The following is a 23,551-nucleotide window of genomic DNA, read 5'->3' on the forward strand; positions in this document are numbered from 1 at the left end:
CCCTAACTCCTTAAAGTCATCCCTATCTCATGATTCCTTCAAATTGACACTGAATTAGGGTAGGGAAAAACATTAATTAAAATCTTCAATCTTCTATTGTCCAATGTTGTTGAGCCTGTGTGAACTATAGTCTCAGTTTCCTTTTCTTATCTGACAGTAGTGGCCCCCGGTGTGGTCTTCTACTGCTGTAGCCCATCTTCTTCAAGGTTGGACGTGTTGTGCATTCAGAGATGGTATTCTACATTCCTTGGTTATAACCAGCGGTTATTTGAGTTACTGTTGCCTTTCTATCATCTCCAACCAGTCTGCCCATTCTCCTCTGACCTCTCACATCAACAAGACATTTTTATCCACACAACTGCCGCTCTTTTCTCTTTTTTGGACCATTCTCTGTAAACCCTAGAGATGGTTGTGTGTGAAAATCCCAGTAGATCAGCAGTTTCTGAAACACTCAGAGCAGCATGCTGACACCAACAACCATACCAAGTTCAAAGTCACTAAAAATCCAATTTCTTCCTCATTCTGATGCTCGGTTCGAAATTCAGCATGTTGTCTTGATCACCTCTACATGCCTAAATGCACTGAATTGCAGTCATGTGACTGGCTGATTAGCTATTTGTGTTAACAAGCAATTGAACAGGTGTACCTAATAAAGTGGTGAGTGAGTGTACACAACTTGTATTTTAAGCTGCATTTAAAAATTTCTCAGTGAACTATGTAGAATATTGTAATATATCGCAATATCATAATATCGCAATAATGTATCGTATCGTGACTCAAGTATCGCGATACGTGATATGTATCGTGAAGTCCTTGCCAATACCCAGCCCTACCCTGATCCCTTATTGCTACAAGACTGACCTGCATACCCACTGACTAACCTACTCTCTTACTGCTTCACTATCTAAAGACAATCACATATTTATAGGCTTACTCATTTGCTTGAACTTCTAGCATGTTTTGTTTGGGTGAACTTTTGTTCTTCTTTTTTTTTTTTTTATACACAGTATTATGAAAACAAATACGCTAAAGTAAGTTAATTAGGTTGGGCCTTGTGATTGAATCTACTCTGAAAAAAGCACATTTAAGTATTATGTATCACCAAAAGACAGAAACATCATGTTTTTTTTATGCTGCGTATGCCAGCGGTTATTACATTAGCTTCACTTTCTCAGGGAATCATGAATTAGTTACACGCTAGACCTCTTACACAAGAATGCAAGTACATAAATGTGAATGGTTTTGAATTTGTGTATATGTTTATAAATAAAATGTAATCAACCACGCTCCAAAGCTCCTGTTCACCTCTCTCCTCGTCTGTCCTCAAGTAACCTCTCATTATCCCCGGTCCACCTCAGTCTCTCTCGGCCTCTCTGCCCTCACCACTTTCCTCTCTCCTATAACGATCTGGCCATTACTGGGGCCGATGCAGCCCTGGTAGAACGGCATGTCTGGGGTCTAATTGGGACTGAATGAATATGAGTGTGTGTTGCTGCGAGGCCTCATTGACTGGATTGCAGGAGTTGGCTTGGTCATTCCCCCCTTTAGAGATGTACTCTGAGTTTTTACATACAAACACACATATCACACCAACACTTAAAGATTTCACTTGGCAAATTTGCTCAAAATACAGGAAAGTTTAACTTTTAGAAACCTACATGAAACGGTTTACTTTTTGAATATTATTACTGGCCACAAAAACCTGATGCAAACCTCACAATCCATGGCCCCAAATTCACTTATTAATGTTACCTAAACAATTAGCGTTTGTCTATAAGAGACCACAAGATGCAAGCGATATTTTATGATATGCAGAAGAGTGGAGTATACTACCTTGTGAGTGGATTTCTTTTTTGTTCGACTTGCGACTTCCAGCACTAAGGAGCAGAGAAACAATAAATTGGGTGCAGAGAGTGTCCGCTGTCATGTCCATTCAGACACCAGCGCTCCCATTAAGTAATGCTGTCAGCTCTGTCACTACGCACCGCTCTCCATCTCATACATAACAATACCTCCTTAATTGGAATGCTCCTCTGACAGTAACAATACAATCCGGGGGAAAACACACAAACACACAGTGGTACAAAGTGAGAAAGAGACGACATACCCTGAAAAGAGCAGCGGCTGGTCAAACCGAGTGGAACTTTTGTAACTCGACACAGCAACTTAGCACAACATGCATCAGCAGAACTGCATGTGTGCGCGGTAGGGCTCATGATTCATCTCTCCTACTGTTTATGTCAGTGCAGTATATGAGTGTGTGCACCCTGCGGTTTGAGCTGCAATCTCAGAGATCTGCCAGCAGCCTAGCCACGCTTCACCACAGGGAGTTATGTGTGTACTCATGTGAAAGTGTGTGCAGCTGTTAATCTGTAATCAAACAGTTTCACATGCATGGAGATCTTCCTGTTTGTGCCTCATGTCACCCCAGTGGGTGTGTGGATTATCAGCAGCCACTTATCTCGTCGTGTCTGTCCTGGCCGTTAATCTGATGGTGGCAAATTCTACTTCTGCTCCAGAACTGTCTACTGTGATTGGTTTTCCAACACTGATTCACTGTACTCACATTTCTGTGAATATATATATATATATATATATATATATATATATATATATGAACATACAATTGGAAGTGTTCACCTAGAGTCTCAACTATCTCTTGGGATGATGTATGGTACTAATTTTGCTTTGCTAGCTACAATTCCACAAACCTGTAATTGCATTTAGCTGCATAACTGAATACTTTCACCCTTCGCACCAGCGAGCAAAAGACACCAGCTATGATGCATGTTTGTCCTTCACTTGGCTTCTTTTGTTTTTAGACTGTAAGTCTACAGTTTTCACTTCAGTTCTTTCTCGGATGGTTCATAGATTGCATTTAATTCTTCCGGACCACCAGAGATCTGGAATTCATAGAACCATAGTTACATTAGTAACTCTCATTTCACCACAAGTTTTGTCTATATTTCTTTGCATTGGTCTGAGGAAATTGGTTATTAATTAATACTACCATACAACATGCTATAGTGCCTTTGAGCAGATACAGTAGGTAATTGCATGAAGATTTCTGACAGTGAACCTTTCCCTGAGATGCTGAGTTCAAGATTTGCACATAACGCGTGTAATTTCAGTCGTTTTTTTCCATATTCCATCGTGAGTGACATTATGTTTCCCAGGTTGCTGGTTATCTGAATGTAAATCAGATTTCTAGCAATCAAATCCAATCCAATCAAAACACAAATAAAACTGAGTATTTTACAAAAACAATAGAATAAAGTGTCTTCATTCCCACTGCATTTAGCCCCTTTTAGTCTAAAACGAAGGATAACAGCAGTTCATTACATTTACATCCTTTTTTTTTCTTTTTTTTTTTTTTTTTACAGCATTTTCAAATAAATCCCAAGATAGAAATGATGAAATTACCATCATCATTATTATGGCTAATCATCATTATTCAATCTGTCCATCTAGTCACAGTCCACACCAGCTCAGCTTGTGAAAGTACTTCATCTCCTTTTTATGAGAGAACGGTGTGCGGTGAAATATAGTGATTATTAAATAATGACTTAAGAAGCTCGGCATGCACCTATAGCTGCTCTCGGATCTCTTTTTCCATCAACCCCAACAGTGATTATTCTTCCTGCAATTTTTGAATCCATATTTCCAATAGAGAGTTGCGGGAGCTCAAGTAGAAGAGAAGTAACTGCTGTAGCCAGTGAGGATGTTACCTCACAAAGATTATCATCCATCTATAAAGCAGATTGCACTACCCCACATGTTTATTTATTTATTTATTTATTTGGTAATTTTTGGTACAGCATTTCACAATGTGTACATTTCATTGCGCCAACCGCCCACGAAGTAGTGTGTGCGCAATGCTGTAATGCTTCACTATAATTACTGATATCAATAATGCAGCTGGGAGGTACTGCAATACAATTTGACAATTCCAAACTTCATTTGTTTCAGTGGGCAATTTTAAGTTTATTGATTTGGACTAAATAAACCCACAACAGCTCTTGGCTAGTTCAAAGGCAGCATTCGGGTATTCACTGAGGTCCAAGAGGGAAAGGGGAGCAGCGCCAGCCTTCATGGTCGCTAACCTCAGCCCCTTATAGCCATTACACATGGCAATAAACCCAGCCAAGTAAGAAAAAAACAACAACAACAACAAAAAACTGTTGAGCTGTTTCCCAAGCACCGAGCTGGTTGACAGGCTCTCTCTTTCCACATTTCCTTCTCCATCTATCTCTTCCTCAGCCTCCCTCTTTTTTTTTCCCCCCTCCTCTTCACATTTCTTTGCCTTGTCAAAGGGTTTCGGGCTCAATAAAATACTATCCGTCAGCGCGCGATAAGAGTAGGTGTATTCGACACTATATTGACACAACCGTGACACGACGTGGGCCGAGCGCCGAGGTAATGGGGAGGCAGGGAGCTTCAGCTGCACACAACCGACAGGCCCCGCGAGCAACCGAGTCAAGGAAAAAGACAAGAGATTGAGCCTCTGTAGTAATGTTACAATAAAGTAGGTTTGACAGAACCGTTGATCTTTTCCTACAGAAGATTCTGTCCGTTTCTGTGCTGGGATCTTTTGTATCGTGTCGAACTGCGCTGAGCTATTTTATCCCTTGACGCGCTAGTACGCGCAATTTTCTGTGCCAGGCCTTCGCATTTTTCTTGTTTCATTCTGCACTTTCACATTGTGCGGTCCTGCTCGGCGCCACGTCTTTCGCCTCCTCGCCGCTTTTATTCCCATTGTCCTTTAATCATTTTTCAATATACCGTACTACTCAATCTTGTCCCTGCGCCACCTCATTCCATTCAAAATCCTCTTATAAAGTAATTTGTACTCAGCATGTAAGTATGTAAAATTGTGAAATAAATAATATAATGGACGCTGGCCTACGTATTTTCCATTGCTGACTGCGCACGGCCTCCTCGCCCTTTTGTATTTCGCAATTTGGGGATTTAAGAGCGCGTATGTTACGGTATATTAAATATTACACCGTGTTCATGGTGAAAATCCACCAGGATAAAGGGAGATTTAGCAAGAGAGCATCTCCCCGGATGCTCCTAATTACATGAAAAAGATGAAGCGTGCCAAGCCGGCGTTGGAGCATGGCGCCGCTTTCCAAAACCAGAGGTGAGTACTGTACGGGCGGGCGGGCGGGGGAGTGTTTTAGAGTAAATGTGTACGTCTGAGGGCAGGAACAGAGAAGGCGATAAAAAGAGACGCAGCATTGCCCAAAGGCCGGTGTCTGTTAGCAGAGTTATAACCAGAGTGGAAACACCACATAACACAGAGAGACAGAGAAGAAGGCAGAGGAGGAGGAGGAGTGAAAGTCAAAAAAAGAGGAGAGAACAGAAGAAGAAGACAGTGAACCAGACAATAACCAGAGTATTTGTCTCAAAACAACAAACTCTCATTAATCCTTCAGACTGTTTACAGTCTAGCCATCCAGGAGACGGCGTTGTGAGTGTTTTCTGTCGTTCACCATCTGTTTACCATCTTCTCATCCAGGAGAGAGCTCTGAGAACGTCTGGTGTTATTTCTTACTGAAGGACCTGAACAATAAAACCTCTAAGACCCTCTGACGTCTTTCATCTAGCTTGAAATTAATAAGCATAAACTGTAGAGAGCCCACTTCCTGTGCTGCTGCCGTCACACACAACTAATATAATTCACTCATGATATACATACATTTCCAGATCTTCACCGCAAAATAGCCACTGGCAGCCCAAAAATATAGATTTTCCTTTGGAATGCATCCGACATCCGAGCAATTTTCTGCTCTTACTGCATGTGACACATTCAATTAAGAACATTAATTAGGAGCTGATTCAGTAATCTGTGCTCGCTCATCCAGACAGAGCAGAACAACTTTCTGCAGAGCCGCAGTTGCGCGCTGTTTATCACAGGCCTGGTGAGAGTCTTTGTTTTGCTATGAGAATACGGCAGTCAGCAGGAATAAAACATTCTACAGATTAAGTTTTACAATCATTCGGTGCTTGGACAGCGTTCATTTCAAAGACTGCAGAGTGTGCACCCTAGTTAAGCATTGCATTTTTTAGAATTGAAGCATAAGCTGTAAACACAATTATACAGAACTGTATTATGTTGTGTCATATCGTACAATACCGTATTGTATTGTATCATATTTTATGCAGTATTGTTTTAAATTATATCATATCACACAGTATTGTCTCCTATTGTTTTGTATTGTATCACATCCTGACATATTGTATTGGATCATATCATACTGTATTGTATCATACTGTATTGTACTGTAGAGTATTGTATTGTATGGTATTTTATCATATCATATTGTATTGTATCATACAGTATCGTATCACAGAGTATCGTATCGTATCACAGAGTATCGTATCGTATCATACAGTATCGTATCGAATCATAGAGTATCGTATCGTATCATAAAGTATCGTATCGTATCGTATCGTACAGTATTATATCATACCATGCTGTGTCACAAAGTATTGCATTGTATCATACCATATCGTATCATAGAGTACAGTATTGTAACATAACATACAGTATAGTATGGTACATAGTATTGTGTTGTATCGTATCATATAGTATTTTACTGTATCATATCGAGTTTTAAACTGATTTTACTTCTTTATCTTGATGTCAGATTTTCAGACAGGGGACATTTTTGTTCAGAGTAAAAGAAAATATGTTTAAGATGAGCAGGGATATTAAAATTGAGTTATACTTTAAGCCAGTACTTCAAGTTTGTGATTACTTTGGTTTCCCCCCCAACTTGCCGTTCTGTGCCTCAGTAGCAATAAATTGTAATTAATAAAATGACAAAGTTAACTCTGTAAACTCAAGATTGTGCAGTTTGAGCACAAACAGTGCCTTTCCGCCTGCCAAGTCATTGTGTCTGCTTTTTGGGTATTAAAGACACTGTGGCGGCGAAAGAAATATTCCATCTTCTTACTGAAAGTCGTAAGTACAAAATTTAGATTAAACAATAAACTCCTTTGAAATAAACCAACATGTAGTAATGCACAACACTCCTCCTTTACAACTAAGCTGGTGGTATTTATTTTATTCAAATATGTTATCGTATATCACAAGTTTTTATCCTACATTGTGCAGCCCTATTACTTATCATGTCATAAAGGTACAAGCACAGTATTGTGCTGACTGATCCATATTCCTAGGGCAAACTTTATTCTGCAAAACCATAGACTATATAAATACGGACAATGTCCACTTCCTTGCATTGGCCAAACTGAGGCTCGTCTGTTTACAAAGAAATGTTTGATTATACACTCTACTTATTATTTAATTTAATTTCCTTGTAACTCTCACGGTCCCACGGGGTCGCTATACGGAACAGTTGGCATGGCGACTGTTATTTTTAATTATGTCACATCTTGTTTTTATGGCGTCAAATAAAACGAAACCTGTCTGAAAAATTGACACTTGAACATGCGTCAACATCATATAAAACTACCTAAAATGACTTGTATTTTAGTATTTTAGTTTGGCCCATCTACTAACATGGAGGGGGTGGAGCTCATGACCTATACTGCAGCCAGTCACCAGGGGGAGCTCTACTTGCTTTGGCATCACTTTTAAGGAGCTGTTCTGCCGCCATCTTTATGCTGTCTAGGTATAAAGCCAACAGTGTTGCATATTTCCCTGTATGTAGATTAAAATAAAAATGATTATTATTCAAATTTGAATCAGGACTACGTGACATTGGTTACAGATTACAACAAATACATTTCTGGGCAAAATCCACTTTTTTGGTTTGGTGTTTCGCTCTTCAATTTGCATTACATATCCAAGAGAGTTATCGTCTGTGGCCACACGTGTTTTGACTTTTCTAGTTATGATGTTGGTATATGTTTGTTATTCTGTTTCATGTGTCTGTATTTCTTTTTATCTGCTGTACGTAGCTGTCCAGGAATATTCTAGGAGACTGATAAAGGCTCTACACAGTAAAGAGGTCTTAGAAAATGGTTTTAGGTCAGCAAACAGTGTTTATCTGCATCGCCAATGTTTCGTTTGAAACTTTAAAATGCTTCGGTGGAGTCGGTAAGTTTCAATTACAGCTGTCTGCCTTCTCTTTTTTTGAATAAAAAAACATGCACTTGTCATGTATTCTTTACCAAAAATGAAAACGCTTAATAACTGAACTCTGTTGTTTGTCAGTTTTTGTGCAAACAGATCAGCACCAACAAATCTTACACAAGCAATAATTACACTAGTGATTACATGTAATATGAAAGGAAATGCTTACATTAACAATGGTTTGAGATAAAAAACAGTTGACTCTGGATTACCCTTAAATCTACAAAAAAATTCCGCTATTATCCTCCTTGTTATCTGCAAACATGTTCCACTAAGCCCAGTGTACACTAACCGTAACAGCTGGCGGCGCATTAGAGAGACCAAAACATAGGTAAATGAGACTGAATATTCATCTCAGGTTGCCGGAAACGTTACTCCAAATAAATTGAAATGCTTTATTGAAGGCAGCGCATTTGCCGTAACAACTTAATAGGACGATTATATGTCAGGGCTGTGTTTACATCTTGTTTCACTTTCCCCAAGTGCTCAAATAATATCAGTTAATTCTGATTTAATGCTAAGGCCTGGTGTGTGTGCCTCGGGTTTATCAGCTGAGACCAATCACTGGTTCCATTAATCCATTATAGTGCTTTGAATTTAACCACTTTGTTTATATTTAGGCCCATTTAGGCGTTTTAAGCTGGAGTTGGTAATGCACATACACATATAGGCTACAAACTCCAGTAAATTTGAGATTTAATTTTTCTGCGCAACTGAGATGGCTATTCATTAGGGATCATTGTGAGGTACAATGGTCCGAATTAGGAGTTATTATTTGGTCAAATATAAAAGTATAAAATCAAGCGGCTGTTCACCCCCTGCAACCTGGGAGAGTAACTGAATTAGTGGCTTATTATCAGAACTGCAGAACAGGCACATCTAAAGCTTTCACTGCTTTGTGTGATTAATGATACTATTTCACTGTAATTTAATACCCAGCTGGATGGTTCATGTTCCTATTATTATCACAAGTCATGAAGAAAATTGACTGCATTATTGGAAAAGGCCTTTAATCCACCATATAATTTACACGCTTAATGTTCGAGAGATGACACTTTGCTCTTGAAAAGAGGATAATCGGGTATTTTATTTTTTTCTTCTTCTTAGAATGTTAAACATACCGTAACATGCCTCTGACCTTTCTATTTGTTTTTATTTCTTTGGTGTTCGTACAGCTTCTGATGTTTTTATTTTTTTTTGTTTTGCTCTGATTTGTCACACTGTCAGAAAATCAAAGACCATTTTAGGGGCCCTATGAAACGGGGAGTCTTAACTGACTGGCTCCAGATCACTAGGATCTAATGAAGTGCTGCCAAAATCTTCCGTCTCTGCTATTAACTCCTGCTGTCCTTTTTAATCTGCCATTCTCTTTTTATAGCAGAACACAGCAGAAACCCTAAGACTACTGCTTGGGAGCCATCACTGTACTTTATGTGTGAGTGTCTAATATGAAATTTTATCACTATTTTTATCACTGTTCTGATTTCTGTCATTGTTCCATAAGCACAATGGAAAATAATATGTTATTTCTTTTAAAGACTCTAATTTATTTATGTGCTTTCCACACATGAAGTCAGGCTCTAATTAAGTTCTTATTAGCGATTAGTGAAATATCGATACTTCCGATACCAGGCCTTTATGCTCTAAAATCGATTCTCAAATCAAAATATCGATACTTTTGATACTTAAGTCACTCAAGGTAATGTAGGAGCACAGTGGAAAGTAATTAGATTTCTTTTTGAAACAACATTTTCACATAACTTGTACAATTGTTTGGTTTTTCTGTTGCTGTATTATCTCGGCTATACTGTATAGTAAATGAGGCCACTACCTCAATATACTTCAGAGTTTAAAATCAATAAATAAATAAATCTGGTGTCTTGTATTCTTCAATAAGCAATGATTTGAAAAACACTACTGTTTTTTAGGTTTACCAGACACATTAGGGTGTATTTACACAAAGTATTGTTATCGGATTGGTATCGCCGATACCAGACTGAGTAACGGATCGGAAAGGAAATCGGTGGTGTCAAACATCACTAGTTCTTATTATTCTTTCATGTCAGTGATCAGCTGTTAGAGGCTTTACACATAAAGTCCCAAATTTACACCGATCAGCCATAACATTATAACTATCCGGAATAACCCTTATCTTATTGTAACAGAACCTGCTCTCTGCTCTGATTTTGTTTTGTTTTGTTGATACATTATATGAAATATATGCATGTAGAATAAGATCATGCGTTTTGTGCTTCAGATGCATTCAAGAGCAATCGGAAAAGCAATTAGACATTGGTGGGCCGCCTTAATATTAACGTTGTACGGAAAATATTGCCACTGGGTGAGAGTATCTCCAGAACTGCAGATCTTGTGGTGTCTTCCTGGTCTGCGCGGGTGCGTTGATCTGTCAAAAGTGGCCCAAGGAAGGAGAAGACATGATCTGGCAACAAGGTCATGAGCAGCCAAGGCTCACCGACGCACATCTGGAACAAAAGCTGGTCCAAGCCACCAAAGACGGTACTGTAGCTCAAATTGCTGAAAAACTATTGAACGAAGCGTTGAAGGAACCTCATCTGATGAATCACATTCTCCTTTACATCACGTGGATGGCCAGGTGTGTGCGTCGCTTAGCTGGGGAACATACGGCACCACGACGCAAGGAGATCAGTCTTCTGGAACAATGGATGGGTCGTATCTAACCAGGTATCCCAGATTGCATAGCAACGAGATCATCAACGTCATTCACTTCACTATTCGGTGGTTTTAATGTAGTCGCCGTCTGTCATTTGGTCCTTTCGCTATGTATTGGGGTAATTGAAATTCATGATCTCCAAATAACATGAAATGTGCCCAACAGTGGGTGACTTGAAAGAATAATTACACCTAGCCCAGATGAATAAAAGACAGCAATTATCTCGTCATCTTCATTGAAGTCTAATGAAACGTTGCTCTAAACTTTTCTTTTTTTTTCTTTTATATGATATTTCTGCTTTAAATGTGCTTCAGAATTCGATATAAATGTTGCCATTGTATCTAACTGCATTGTCATATGCCCTTATACTTATACCCTAACCCTAAGGCAGAACCCTAACCCTAGGGCCTAACCCTAACCCTAGGGCCTAACCCTAAGGCAGAACCCTAACCCTAGGGCCTAACCCTAACCCTAGGGCCTAAACCTAAGGCAGAACCCTAACCCTAGGGCCTAACCCTAACCCTAGGGCCTAACCCTAACCTTTATTATGTGTATTTTATTTAAATAGATAAAGGGATTTTTTTTCACCCTGCCCTCCTCCACTGTAGACTATTCCTGTTCCATGCCGCGTGATGTAATTTGTAATCCAACTGTTCTCCATCTGAATCTGTCACTCCGGTTACGGTCCAACATGTCCTTTTAACAGCATGCCCGTGTTTGTATTGTGCGGTCTTGTTAGCATTGCCGCGTGTGCGCCCGTGTGTGTGTGTGTGTGTGTGAGCGTGTCAGCGAGAGGTGACATTGTTCCTGGCAGAAATATGTTCCAGGTTTGGGGCTCAGGTGGCTGTGGCGTGCCTCTGATCAGAGCAGACACGCAGGACGGCACAGTAACACACTGTCTCTGTCTCGTTCTTGATTTAGCTCAATCTCGCTTCGGTTTGTAATCCCCGTCCTCTCCGTCTCCACACACACACACTCACGCTCACGCATGGAGCTGCGCTGCGAGCCCCCCCATCAATCTTTCTGAACATCGATATTGAACAGCACCGCAGCCCTGTAGCCTTTGCTTTCTCACATATGAGGCCCGGAGCAGGAGCTGCGGCTGAATGAAGCCGTCTAGATGGGTCGCTTCTTGAGAGTACAGTGTGTACTTTTTTTTTTTTTGCTTGAATAGAAGCGCTCATGAATAGGTCTCGGCGTGGCTTAGAATATACTGCTTCAAAGCACGCCAGTATGAAAAGGCTGCTGATACGCGACTGAAAGAATGGGGACAAAATGGTGGACGAAACGGATGAAACCGACTGCCCGCGTATTCTCTTTGCCCCCTCGTTTAAAACTGTCCAACGTTAAGGATGCTGTTGATTTCGCCGCGTAGATAACAATAAGTGCAGAGCGTGGAGGCTTCATCCAAGGCTGATGTAAGATTACAGCCGCTCCACTCTGGTTGCTAACACTAACGTCGTTATTTGTGCAACAATTCAAATAAGCGTGGGGCTTTGACAGGTAACAGCGCATCGCCTTGGAGCAGAATATTGCACAGGTCAGGCGGAGGAGCAGCTTGGAATAAGAGTGCACAGCTTTGGTTATGTGCATGTGTACTATCCCACTGGGGTCATGCACAAAAAAATAAAAAAAAAAGCAAACTGCCGGTTGTGTTTTATTGCTTTATTTTTACATGATGCAGCCACTGCATAAGCACCACTCACGCTATGTTATGTTCCCTAAGTAATAATGGACTTTTTCTGTAATGAAATAAGCAAAAAGTATCAGTTTTCAGATGTTATTTTTTTAACCGCGTAGTTGAAACACACATATATCTCAATGAACCTTTAGAATTACTACCAGCTGGGTAGTAGCTTCCAATGAGCACACTTCCTCTCTAGAGTTCTCCATAGCTGAGCAACATTCAAACCAAAGGATGGGTTTCATTTCCCATTTACAGGTGAAAGGTACATATGGTTGATTCGGATCACGTTTTTAAGGGTGTGACGCACCAAGGCCTTTTCTGGTGGCTGGATATCCGTGAGCGTCTGTGGTTTTTCAGGTGCTCAGGGCACTAGTCGGACCCCTGTCGCCAGCTTTTCAGCAGAGTTGGCATGTTGAATTGGCAAAGGAATGAGCTCAAAGTGCACACTGAAGATGGTTTTTCTCGTGTTTTATATTTGTTCCATCTGAACCTTAGAATACAGGGATATTTTGCCAACAAGACAATCATCTAGAACAGGGATCTTCAACGTTTTTCAGGCCAAGGACCTCGAACTGATGGAGAGATTAAGTAGGGGCCCCCTACCTACTATATGCATTCTATATTAAACTCGGCCTCGTGCTTATAATATACATTGGTATGATTTTGCATTAAATATTAAGCTATTCAGATAATACACAGGTGCAACGTAAACATACCTATATATAACATGCACTGTTAGCTTTTGGGATTTCCGAGGTCGACCGAATAGATTCTCGCCTAATTCCGTGGAGCCCGACAGTCATCGTGTAATATGCTGGCTCTTGATTGGCTCAGCAGCGATAGGGGCGGGGCCTCCCGTGTACATGAGGCTTAGACTGACGGGTCTCAGCTAGCGGAGCGCTCTGTGTGAAAGATAACGTCTTCTGCCTACATTTATCCCTTTACTAAAATATGTTGGATTCATGTTAATGCGTATTTAAAGAAATTTTAATTTGTTAAAACCTTGTGGACCCCCTGTTTGAAGACCTATGATCTAGAATGAAGACCACCTGATCGGAATGAGCTAAAAGAGGCTAAGAGTAGCTTCCTAGCCTTCAAACTTAGAGTATCTCTCCTGGTCCATTGGACGAGGTATTTCCTTTCACACAGGTGTTGGCGATTTGGTTCCTGGTTTGGTTCCAGGTGGTAGTTGACTGTAATCTTCAAATTTTGACCAAGTGCAATTTTTTTTTGCTCACAGAAAGGAGACATGAGGTGACATCACAGCATATTGTTGCTGTGTACTAATGTCAGCTTGGTGTACCCGTACTTTCAGACCAAATATACGGAAACATCCTCTCCTGAGACATATAAGGTAATAATTACAACAATTATTTGTATCTGTTGTGGGATTGGTGAATACTGGATGGTGACCAGCACTGAAATTACTTCAAAATCCATCTGGTTTGTAAATGCCTTCAACGTCTTTAAGGTAGATTAATGCAAATACCTGCACATAAACTATTCTGCACCATGAGGCTCAGACATCTAAGCAGAACATGTTTATAAGTCGAGAGGAGCTTTTAAGTCTTTGTAAATTATGAGATGCACTCACATATTTAGTTAAAAATGATTTGAAAGGAGCATTTAAATCATTATTATGTAGGCGTCATATAGTTCATGGTTTCTGTATCTGTTTAGTCTCCAGTTTTCAACCCTGTACCAGCAATGAATTCCAATCAAAGACGGTGACGCAGAATTAGAGCAGCGGGACCGGATCGATCAAATGAGGTTAACTGTAGGTTGTGATGAGGGATGAAAGACATATTTAGAGGAGGTGGGGAAGAGGAGGCCTCGACCGTTACGCCTGCTTTGCTGACTCCGAAAAAAAAAAAAAAAGTTGTGTCTGTGCCGACGCGTTTGATCACCAAGAAAATCCTCCCGTGTCAAACTTCCTCCCGACTCCCAACTTCAAAAAAAAAAAAAAAGAAAGAAAAAAAAAGCCCCAAATCAAAGAGCATCACGGAGCAAGAAAAAGACTCACGAACCCCAAAATAGCATAAAGAGGAATATGTATCAAAATATCATCAGTCATCTTTTTTTTTTTTTTTTTTTTCCTCCAAGAAACGAGTCCAAAAGAACGCGGAGAGGAGATGAGGAGGAGAGGTAGAGGGGAGATGAAAATACAGATTAAATCGCCTCCACAGCTTAAGTGCTGAAGGTAGGCGATAAATTAAAAGCAGGCTGTGAGTTTTAGGATCTTATTCCAGCAGCCAACGCGGGGCGCAAGTGTCCTTGGACGTCCCTTCTTATTTATTTATTTATTTATTTTGTTGACTTGATTTGACGTTATCATCATTGACTCGGAATAGGGCTACCTTAATATTTGTGTATTTCCTTATTCAATAGCAATTTCATCCTTGAGCCGGAGGTTGAGGCGCAGTCATAATGCACCTCATTGTGCGAGCGGGTCTCAATTCGCCTCATTGTGTTTCCCCCAGCCTCAATGGGCGCTTTGTTGCACGAAATCCTGACAACAATTTGGCGTCGGGGAACAATGCCGTTTCGCCGGCAAATGTGTTTTCAAGGGCACCGCGGCGATGATGGTGGTGTCCGAGGCCCTCTATCATTTCGAGGGTGAGATAAGGACCTCTGGAAAAAGGGGCTTTACAATAGGCGTGTGGTTCCAATAGCCAGGCGTTATAATCACACCAAGGATACACAAGGTTAATGATCTGAATAAGAGAGACACCTTTTTCTTTTTTTCTTTTTTTTTTCCCAAAATGCAGCGGTCAGCACATAACACTTTCACCAACACATCATTGGTTATGCATCTCATATCCAAACGTCCCATCTACAAGATGTTTGACTTGTGTGTGTGTGTGTGTGTGTGAATGTGTGTGCGTGTGTGTGTGTGTGAGCTCTCCTCTAAGGCAATGTGTACACAGTCCCCCAAAAAGACTTCAAAACAAGAAAAAAGGAAAAACATGCAACAAAAATACCTTCGTCTCGAGGCTTGTTCATTGAAGATTCATCGTGTTTTTTTGTGAGCGGACCTAGGGTTAAGAAAAAAAGGGGGGAAAAAGAGAAAAGAGAAAATTCAAAAAAGATTACTGGCAAAAACCGAGAAAAAAAAAGAATATCAAAAAAAGAAAAGAAGCAAGAGCAAAAAGGACAAATCAGCAAGAGTTCATGTTTGCTTATTGTGTTTCTGTCTTTTTTTTTTTCCTGTTTTCCCGTTAAAAAGAGTACAAAAACAAAAACAAAAGGCATCACAGACACAGATTTATCACAAGAAAAGACACAAGATCAAAGAAAACTTTTTTCTTTTCTTTTTTTTTGGATGTGATTTCCTTCTCTCCCCCTGCAGAAGAAAATGTCTGCCACTGTTTATTTGCTCTCTCACACTCTCTCCTTTAAAACCTTTTTTTGTTTCTTGGGTTTATGGAAACTGTGTGGATAGTGGTGGTGGAGGTGGAGGTGGTGGTGGTGGTGGTGGTTGGGGGTTAATAAGCCCTCGGCGGTTTGAAGAACAGGACCCAGCCCCTTTTTTACTCCAACAGTACACACAAAAAAAAAAAGAACAGGCAAAGAAGAGGGCACTTTAAAGAAAGAGTGGGTCCTGATGCTCAAACCTCGGAGTTTTAACATCTCGGCGCACACACAAAAATTTACACCTTTTTGAAAGGGAACACGGGGACGGTGGGTGAACCTGCAACGGCAGAAAGTTAAACACGTTTTCAGAGTGAGCGTGTCGTCGTTACTTAGCGGTTTAAGCCACAGCTCCGTTCCCCAGGCGGGTGAATAATTACACAGCACAACAGCGGCGTGTGTCAAGTCGAAATGACGAGCAAGCGTGACGCTAATTGCACAGAGGAGCGCAGGTAAAAGGTGAATGCAATTTGATCCCCATCTGCCCACTGGCTGTTTTTTTTTTGTTTTTTTGTTGTTGTTTTTTTTCTTGGTAAATTAAAAGAGCTGCAGGAGAAAAAAAGAAAGAGACAGAGTCAAGGAGAAAAAAAACAACTTCTTCCCCCTCGCTCCATCATCATCATCTGCGATTTATTTATTTATTAATTCATTTTTTTTTTTTTTCTTTCTTGATGAAGAGCTCGTGTCACGTTCAAGGAACCCGGCCGTGACCGAGTGGCTCCCTTGTCGTCATCCCTCATTAAAGTGTTTCCGGACCCGTTCCTCATCAACAGGAAGTGAAAGAGTTTGAGGAAAAACGCTCCAAAATCGGCTTTTGTCTCGACGCCGACCCACTTCTCATTTCTCCCGTTCGCTTCAGTCGTAACAGGTATCACAGAGCGAGAGTTTTTAGTCCTGAAAGAAATACATATGTATGCAATGTGTGCGTGTGTGTGTATATATATATATATATATATACACTGTATTTTCTGAGGTATCTTTGAGAAGGCGAATGCTCTCCGAGAACATATCCCTCACTCCGGTATTCAGAAAGCGAGAGCTACAAGAAAAATCCTCCTCACCTTTCATCGCTTTCTCTTTCATAGAGATGAATTCACTTTGGAAAGTTGAGGTTTTGGCAAAGAAAATATTTGCAGGAGAATTTGTGAGGAGAAAAATGAATAAATGAAACACCTTATATAAAAGCGCAGGCTGACTGGAAACTGGAAGTATCTGCTCTTCGTCCGGGTTATAATTTTTTTTTTTTTTTAAAACAGAAAAACATTGGCTACAAACACACACACACACTTCAAGATGGATTGGTAGATTTCCAATAACGCACACAGAGCAACAGCTCAAAGAAAAATACTTCACCTATAACACGGAGATTTCAAAATAAAATTACACACATTTTTTATCAACCTACAGAATAAACCAAAAGTTTCCATTTGATGAACAAAATCTGTGTTGTCAGCTCTAGGAAAACATATTTAAGCATCGCAATTTTACATTCGTTCTTTCAAACGCTGGCTGGTGCAAGGGAGGTGGTCGGGGCTGATAGTAGGTCCATAAAGCACAAAAATTCCACATCAGACATTTGGGCGTAGGTCAGGTTTAAACTTTTATGTTATACATGTTTATCAATACAACTTATTTTAACACGCTTTTGTAGGATTCCATCGTGTTTGGTTTTGTAGATCAAACTAATTTCAGTTTTGAGTGAACAAAATGATTCTTCAATCCAGGTGATGCAGGCGTAGCAGACATTGTGACAATCTGGCGTCCAGATGTTTGTTTATTTCACAACTGGTAAAGAGTAATGGAATCGCTAAAATCAGAAGGATTCACCATCTGGGGAACATAATTGCTCCCGGAGATATTTCGTAGTGCCGAAGAAAAGTTATGTTTTACCACAAACATACAGTAGTGAAACCTGCAGAAAAACAAAAAAGCGTTGTACTTGGTACTTGAGCACCGTCTGACAGGTGAAGGATTATCTAATTATCACAGCTAATTTAATGCAAACTGTCTCTTTGGCAAGTTAAATGTGACTGACGAGACTGACGATTTAATATTTGAGGTGATATTTAAAAACCTGACACTGCATTCCTCTTCCTGTGAAGGCAGACGTACGTGAGGCCGGCAGCCTTTATCGAGCAAACTCGAGGAGACTTGCAACTCACGAAGGACCCGATCTTTTCTGCAGCTTCTCCTCAGGGACGAAGACCTCACTTTTTGTTGACGAGGAAAAAAAAGACGCATGTGTATGTTTTTTCTTTCGGGCGAACACACGGAGGAGGAATAATCCGTCCGAGACCCCGTCTCCTTGAGGAAAATGCAGCTTGATTGTTTCGTGGCTGAAACTCGTGCACCTGATTAGCTATTGTAACAGACAGATGCAGACAAACACAAACTAAATACAGACGCATTGTCGTGATTGACGCGCAAAGTTACAGTTGGTAAAAAAAAAAGTTTGTCAAGTTGGGGAAAAAGTTTAAATGCTAGGTTTTTTTTTTTTTTTTGTATATACTCTCTGTCAGGAAAACCAAAAATCAAGCAACCATTACCGGCCCAGAAACACGCTGAGAAAAAGTGGAAAGACGGCGCTTGATTGACATCTATTTTTTTTTTTTTTTTTCCAAGCCGTGAGAATCAAGCTGTGGGGGGAAAAATAGCTGGTTTTCTTGACATTTTAAGGCTCTTTCCACCAATCAAAAGAGCTGCAGTGATGGGAGAATGTGCAATTTTGTGATGCGAGAACCGAACCCCCCAGTCCCCACCTTCCCACCTTTTCCCCCCCGCCCGCCTTACCCCCTACGCAGAACAAGTGTACTACGATGCCAAAAATACCAGCACGTGTCATAATAATCCATCCCAAAAAAAAAAACAGGCGGTAAAACTTTGGCTGGACCAGCAGGAATAAAAGAGAGCCGAATTAGAAATGGCTCGACGCTTCTCTGATGCCATTACACGCACTAATCACTTGAGCTACATTTACACAAAGAAGCGGCTGAATGATATTTTCGACCACCACTCGTTTCCATTGTCTCTTTCTTTCTTCTGTACTCCGGAGAGACTTTTCCTCTCCTCTTTTTCTCTCTCTCTCCTTTGCGTTATTCTGTGTCTGTATTGCGGGCCGACTGCAGCTCACTTTGAAGCTCGTTATATAAGGCTTCACTCTGGCTCCGCTTATCCCGACGGCCACACACACACACACACACAAAAGCAACACTTGCACATCTCCAAACAGGCATCGCGAAAAGGACGGACAAGAGTCGAGGAGATGCTAACGCGTGGAAAACGTGCTCAAATGAGTAAAGAAATGAAACGAAAATCGACGTATTTAGCCAACGTACGATTCGCGCAAATGGGAAGAGACACACTGGGCGTGACGGGGTTCGCTCAGTTTTCCGTCCTCCCTGTGGGAACTTTTCACACGGCATATACAATGAACAGGTTTTTAATTCACCGCTTATACAGAGGCAAAGCCCCGTCCCCTTCTGGTGGAGCGACACCTAAGTTGATGAACAAAATACGGGAAGAAACAAGCGAAACGAAGAAAATATTTTTGATCCGTTTTCATTCATTCATTTTCTTTTTCTGTCCTCCCTGTGGGTGCTCCGTCAAAAAAACTGGAAACTTTTCACACGGCACATATCAAAGAACAGGTTTTTAATTCACTGCTTATACAGAGGCAAAGCCCCGTCCCTTCTGGTGGAGCGACACCTAAGTTGATGGAAAAATACGGGAAGAAACAAACGAAATTCATTCATTTTCTGTAACCGCTTGTCCTCTGGAGTCCACCCTCCATCAGAATGGGTGAAGAAACAGACCTCGCCGTGAGTGCTGACCTTCGTACAGTGTATAGCATCACTTCAAGCTCGCCGAAAGGTGAATCAATTAAAAGAATCTTAATTTATATCCTCTGTATATTCTTTTCATAGCATGAAGTCCATAGGAAGTAGTAGAGCACGGTCGCGTTGCCCGTGTTGTCGAATCGGTTTTCGAAGCAGGTTGAAATGTAAAGAAAAGTGTTATGAGCAGCAAAATCACGTTGCACTTAGTTGAAATTAGTTTTGAATTATTAAATATAAGAACGCATCACATGAATCTGAAAAGTTAATCTGTTATCATTCCAGCCTTTTGGAAAACAAACAACGACTCATTCATGGCCTTTGTCTCTTTTGAAAGCCAAGACGCAAGAAGCTTCTATCACAAAAGTCAGAGTCACTCTAAGTGGTTTTGTTCTTGAGCAGTCAAAGTTGTCGGGTTCGTCCGTGTCGGTTCAATCCTGTAACGACTTTTATCAGTGAAATCAGAAGAAAACGACATGTTGCATCATGCAGCGTTCACTGAAACACAACTCGTTGTACGGAGCTTCAAAAAAAGACACCGCTGTCCCACGCGCGACCGGAATACGGGATCGAGTTTATCGACTGCCGTCCGATTATTCGACGGAGACAGTGGCACAATCCCCCGGAAAACAGACTCACTTCATCGCGTTTACGGATATGAGAGGACGCGTGCAAAAAAAATGTTTATGTGCCGGACGGAAGAGTGAGTAGGTGCTGAGTAGCTCATTTGGGCGATGTGTGCCGGTCCGGCTTGATCTACGAGCGAGTGGGAGTGTGTCTGACAGCTTGTGAGCGAGAGTCGACTGTGAAAGATGGACGCTCGGCCTGAGCTGCTCCGCAGGAGTGTTTGTGCGAAGGCGAAACGGGGACATTGTCCTGGAGCTACGATATTTCAGCAGAAATGCGCCGAAACAACTCCGCGGTCGTAGGTGAGCGACTGGGACGAGTGAGATGTGACTTCCCCCTGAGAGAGTAGCTCACCCAAACACACTGGAGGTGCAGGTTTATAAGAGCATTATTAGGAAATGAACACTGAAACAGTGGGGGCCTCATGATTTGGAAACAGATGCAGATCATGTTAAGTTTGGATTAGTCTTTGAACGACGTAACCCGGAGCGAGATCTCTTAATATCATACATTAAATTACACTTGCGACACAGATGTAATTAGAGAAAAAAATCCTGTTCCCCTCTGTAGTTTAGGTAGATAAAGGTCTCAGTCACATTTGAGTAAAATAACCTTATTTCTATAATTGTCATACGACCTTTTTTAAAGGCTATTTTATTTTTAACTTGCAATTACATCACCAACCCCTAGGGGTCTAAGGACCTCCAGTTGAGAGTCACTAGTGTAGCCAGTGACTGTTTATACTACGGTCAAACCCACCCGTGACGTCACTCACTGGATTCTGAACCTCAAAAATGAAGCCAGAGGTGGGCGGAGCCTGCAGTCGCCACGTTGGATGAGCTTTACTCCGCCCACATTTGGACACTCCAAATGTGAACGTGGGGGTTGTGTCGGATGTTGAGACCCGCCCACCCAACTCTGCGCTACCTGTTAGCTCAAGCTACCACCTGTCACTCAAAGCGAGAACGCCCTTAATTATGCATAATTTTAAACATTAGAAAGTTAGAAAACATTTACCCTCCAACCTACAGTTGTCATGAACAGTGAAATAAACTATTGAGACCAAAAATGGTTCTTGTACCAGGCTTTAAACATGTTTAATGATGCTGTAAAGTTTTTAACATAGGAGTCTACGGGGATTTTCTCCCTTTTGGAGCCTCAAGTGGCCACTACATGAACTGCAGTTTTTTGCACTTCCGCATGTGCTTCATCGCTCAGACCTTGTAGTTGCCGCCTGGTATAGACTATTCGGCTACTCTGACCTCACCCTTGTGCCATGACGCTTCAACCATCACGTCGACTTCTCACTGACCAAGAGACGATGACAACATGGCCGCCTCCCAGAAGACAGGTGACGAGCTCAGCGCGTCGTTGCAGCAAGATAGCAGCCAGTTCATCAAGTGTGTGGAAATACTTCACTGAAGATGAAGCCGGGGACGTGCAAAATATGCAAGTCAGTCCTAAAACTAAAATTACTGCAAAGCACACTGCACACTCATCTGAAAAGGCATCTGCTAATGCTAGCAAGTAGTAGTCAAATCCCAAATTCACCAAATGCGGTGAAGGTATATTTCAGTTGTTAAAAATGTTAGATTTTTCATGCAGTACACGGAGAAGGTTTCAGAGAAATACATGCATACATTTTTTTTTTTTTACCAGGCTACATTATCCCCTCCTACTATTAAATGATATTGTTGTTGCTGAGTTGCTGCCTATCATTATACAGGCTATACATTATCTGCAGCGCACAGCATGCAGCACATGAGCCATCTGTTCTCAGCATAATGAGGTACAGAATATAGATTTCATTGTTGCAAAGCATTACTCTTTGCTGTGTTTTTAAAAACATCTGAACTCGTGGAACGGCTTCATTCCCACACACACACCGCTAAACTATTTGCATGTGCGAACTGTGTGTGGGCAAGTCACAGATGAGTAGCTGCGACTACGCTACACGAGGGCAAAGTGCATCTCCAGACAGTTAAAAACAGGACGCGGCGTCCGTCCTTTTCATCCACCCTTCGGAAGCGCTCCGAACGGATTGGGCGCGCGCGTCGTTAGTCACCCTGTCACAATTAGTTTTCTGCCGCTCTCATATCATTAAGTCTCAATTCCGTTCTCTCAATTAGGCGACGTGATTTGCATGACTGTTTATCAGACAGTGGCGCCGAGGCGGAATACACAACCTGAGGACTTAAACCCGGCGAAAACAAAAGGCGCTGTGAAATCACCTTGATCGCGGCTGAGAACTGCAAATGTGATCAATTTAATGGTGGAAAATCCGTTTTTTTGGGGGGGCCTTCGTGCGAGAAGTGTTTATCCGTCGGGAACGGTTTTCCAATCAAATGATGCCACGTTACGCCTTATTTAGTGTTCCTGTCGAGACTCCGCAGGGACTTTTCTCCTTCTCTCATGTCCATCTCACTTAATACACAGTAACCTTGCCTGCGGCGGCATTAGCTGAATAATAGCCTGTTTGGGGATTTTTTAAAGTAAAGACAGATGAGACTGTCAAGAAGCTGTCCGAGCCCGTTCGAGGCCACCAGGAGGGAAAAACCGCGGCACAGTTTAAAGTTTAGCCTCCTGCCAGAGGACAACAAAGGCAATGAGAGGTTACATGAACTCGTGAATTTTGATTTATTGCTTTTCCGTGCGCTCTTATCTCCGCATATTTCTCTGTTTGAAACGCAAAGGCAAAAGAGGCGAGGCTGCAGACGTTTAAAAGTCGGCTACGTGCCCGCCAACTTTGGGATTATGCTGCCCGTCCCCTAATTTCAAAACCCTGAATTATTTATAAGGCGTGAGCACGCACGGCTCTGCCTTCTACTCCACACCTTGTTCTGGGCCATGAGAAGTAGACGCGTCGTGCTTGAGCCGGCTTTGGCATCCTTTAATCTCATTCTACACCCTTCTCTCTGGAGTATACGCACATAAAAAATAAATAATAATAATAATAATAAAAAAAAAAAAGGATAAGACGTGTGAATTTGTGTGGAAGGTGCCGTTTCATTAGATGTATTTATATCTCCATACCACAAGGGTTCTGTTTGAGGCACCGCCGCTAGAATAAATTACAGGGGAGGGAAAAAAAAAGAAACAAAGAACCTGATTCAGACTGATGCCAGCTGTACTAACTGTAATTTAGGGGGAAAACAAACACAGTTTAAGTAGTGGAAAATAAAAATGTTCAAGTG

The 23,551-nt window shown here is 41.3% G+C and overlaps 1 protein-coding gene across 2 annotated transcripts in view; it reads right to left on the reverse strand.

Moving 5' to 3' along the window:
- The window catches only part of nlgn2a (neuroligin 2a), a 198,940-nt gene that overhangs the window by 82,228 nt on the left and 93,161 nt on the right, over positions 1 to 23,551 (reverse strand). Inside the window, exon 3 of one of the 2 annotated variants that reach the window (XM_047583836.1) lies at positions 15,468 to 15,521. The exons of the other annotated variant lie outside the window; for it this stretch is intronic. Coding sequence (XP_047439792.1) covers positions 15,468 to 15,521 — 54 coding nt within the window. The remainder of the gene's footprint in view (positions 1 to 15,467; positions 15,522 to 23,551) is intronic. 2 annotated transcript variants of the gene reach the window in all.

This window comes from Mugil cephalus, chromosome 1, assembly GCF_022458985.1.
Source record: "Mugil cephalus isolate CIBA_MC_2020 chromosome 1, CIBA_Mcephalus_1.1, whole genome shotgun sequence".
NCBI classification, from domain to species: domain Eukaryota; kingdom Metazoa; phylum Chordata; class Actinopteri; order Mugiliformes; family Mugilidae; genus Mugil; species Mugil cephalus.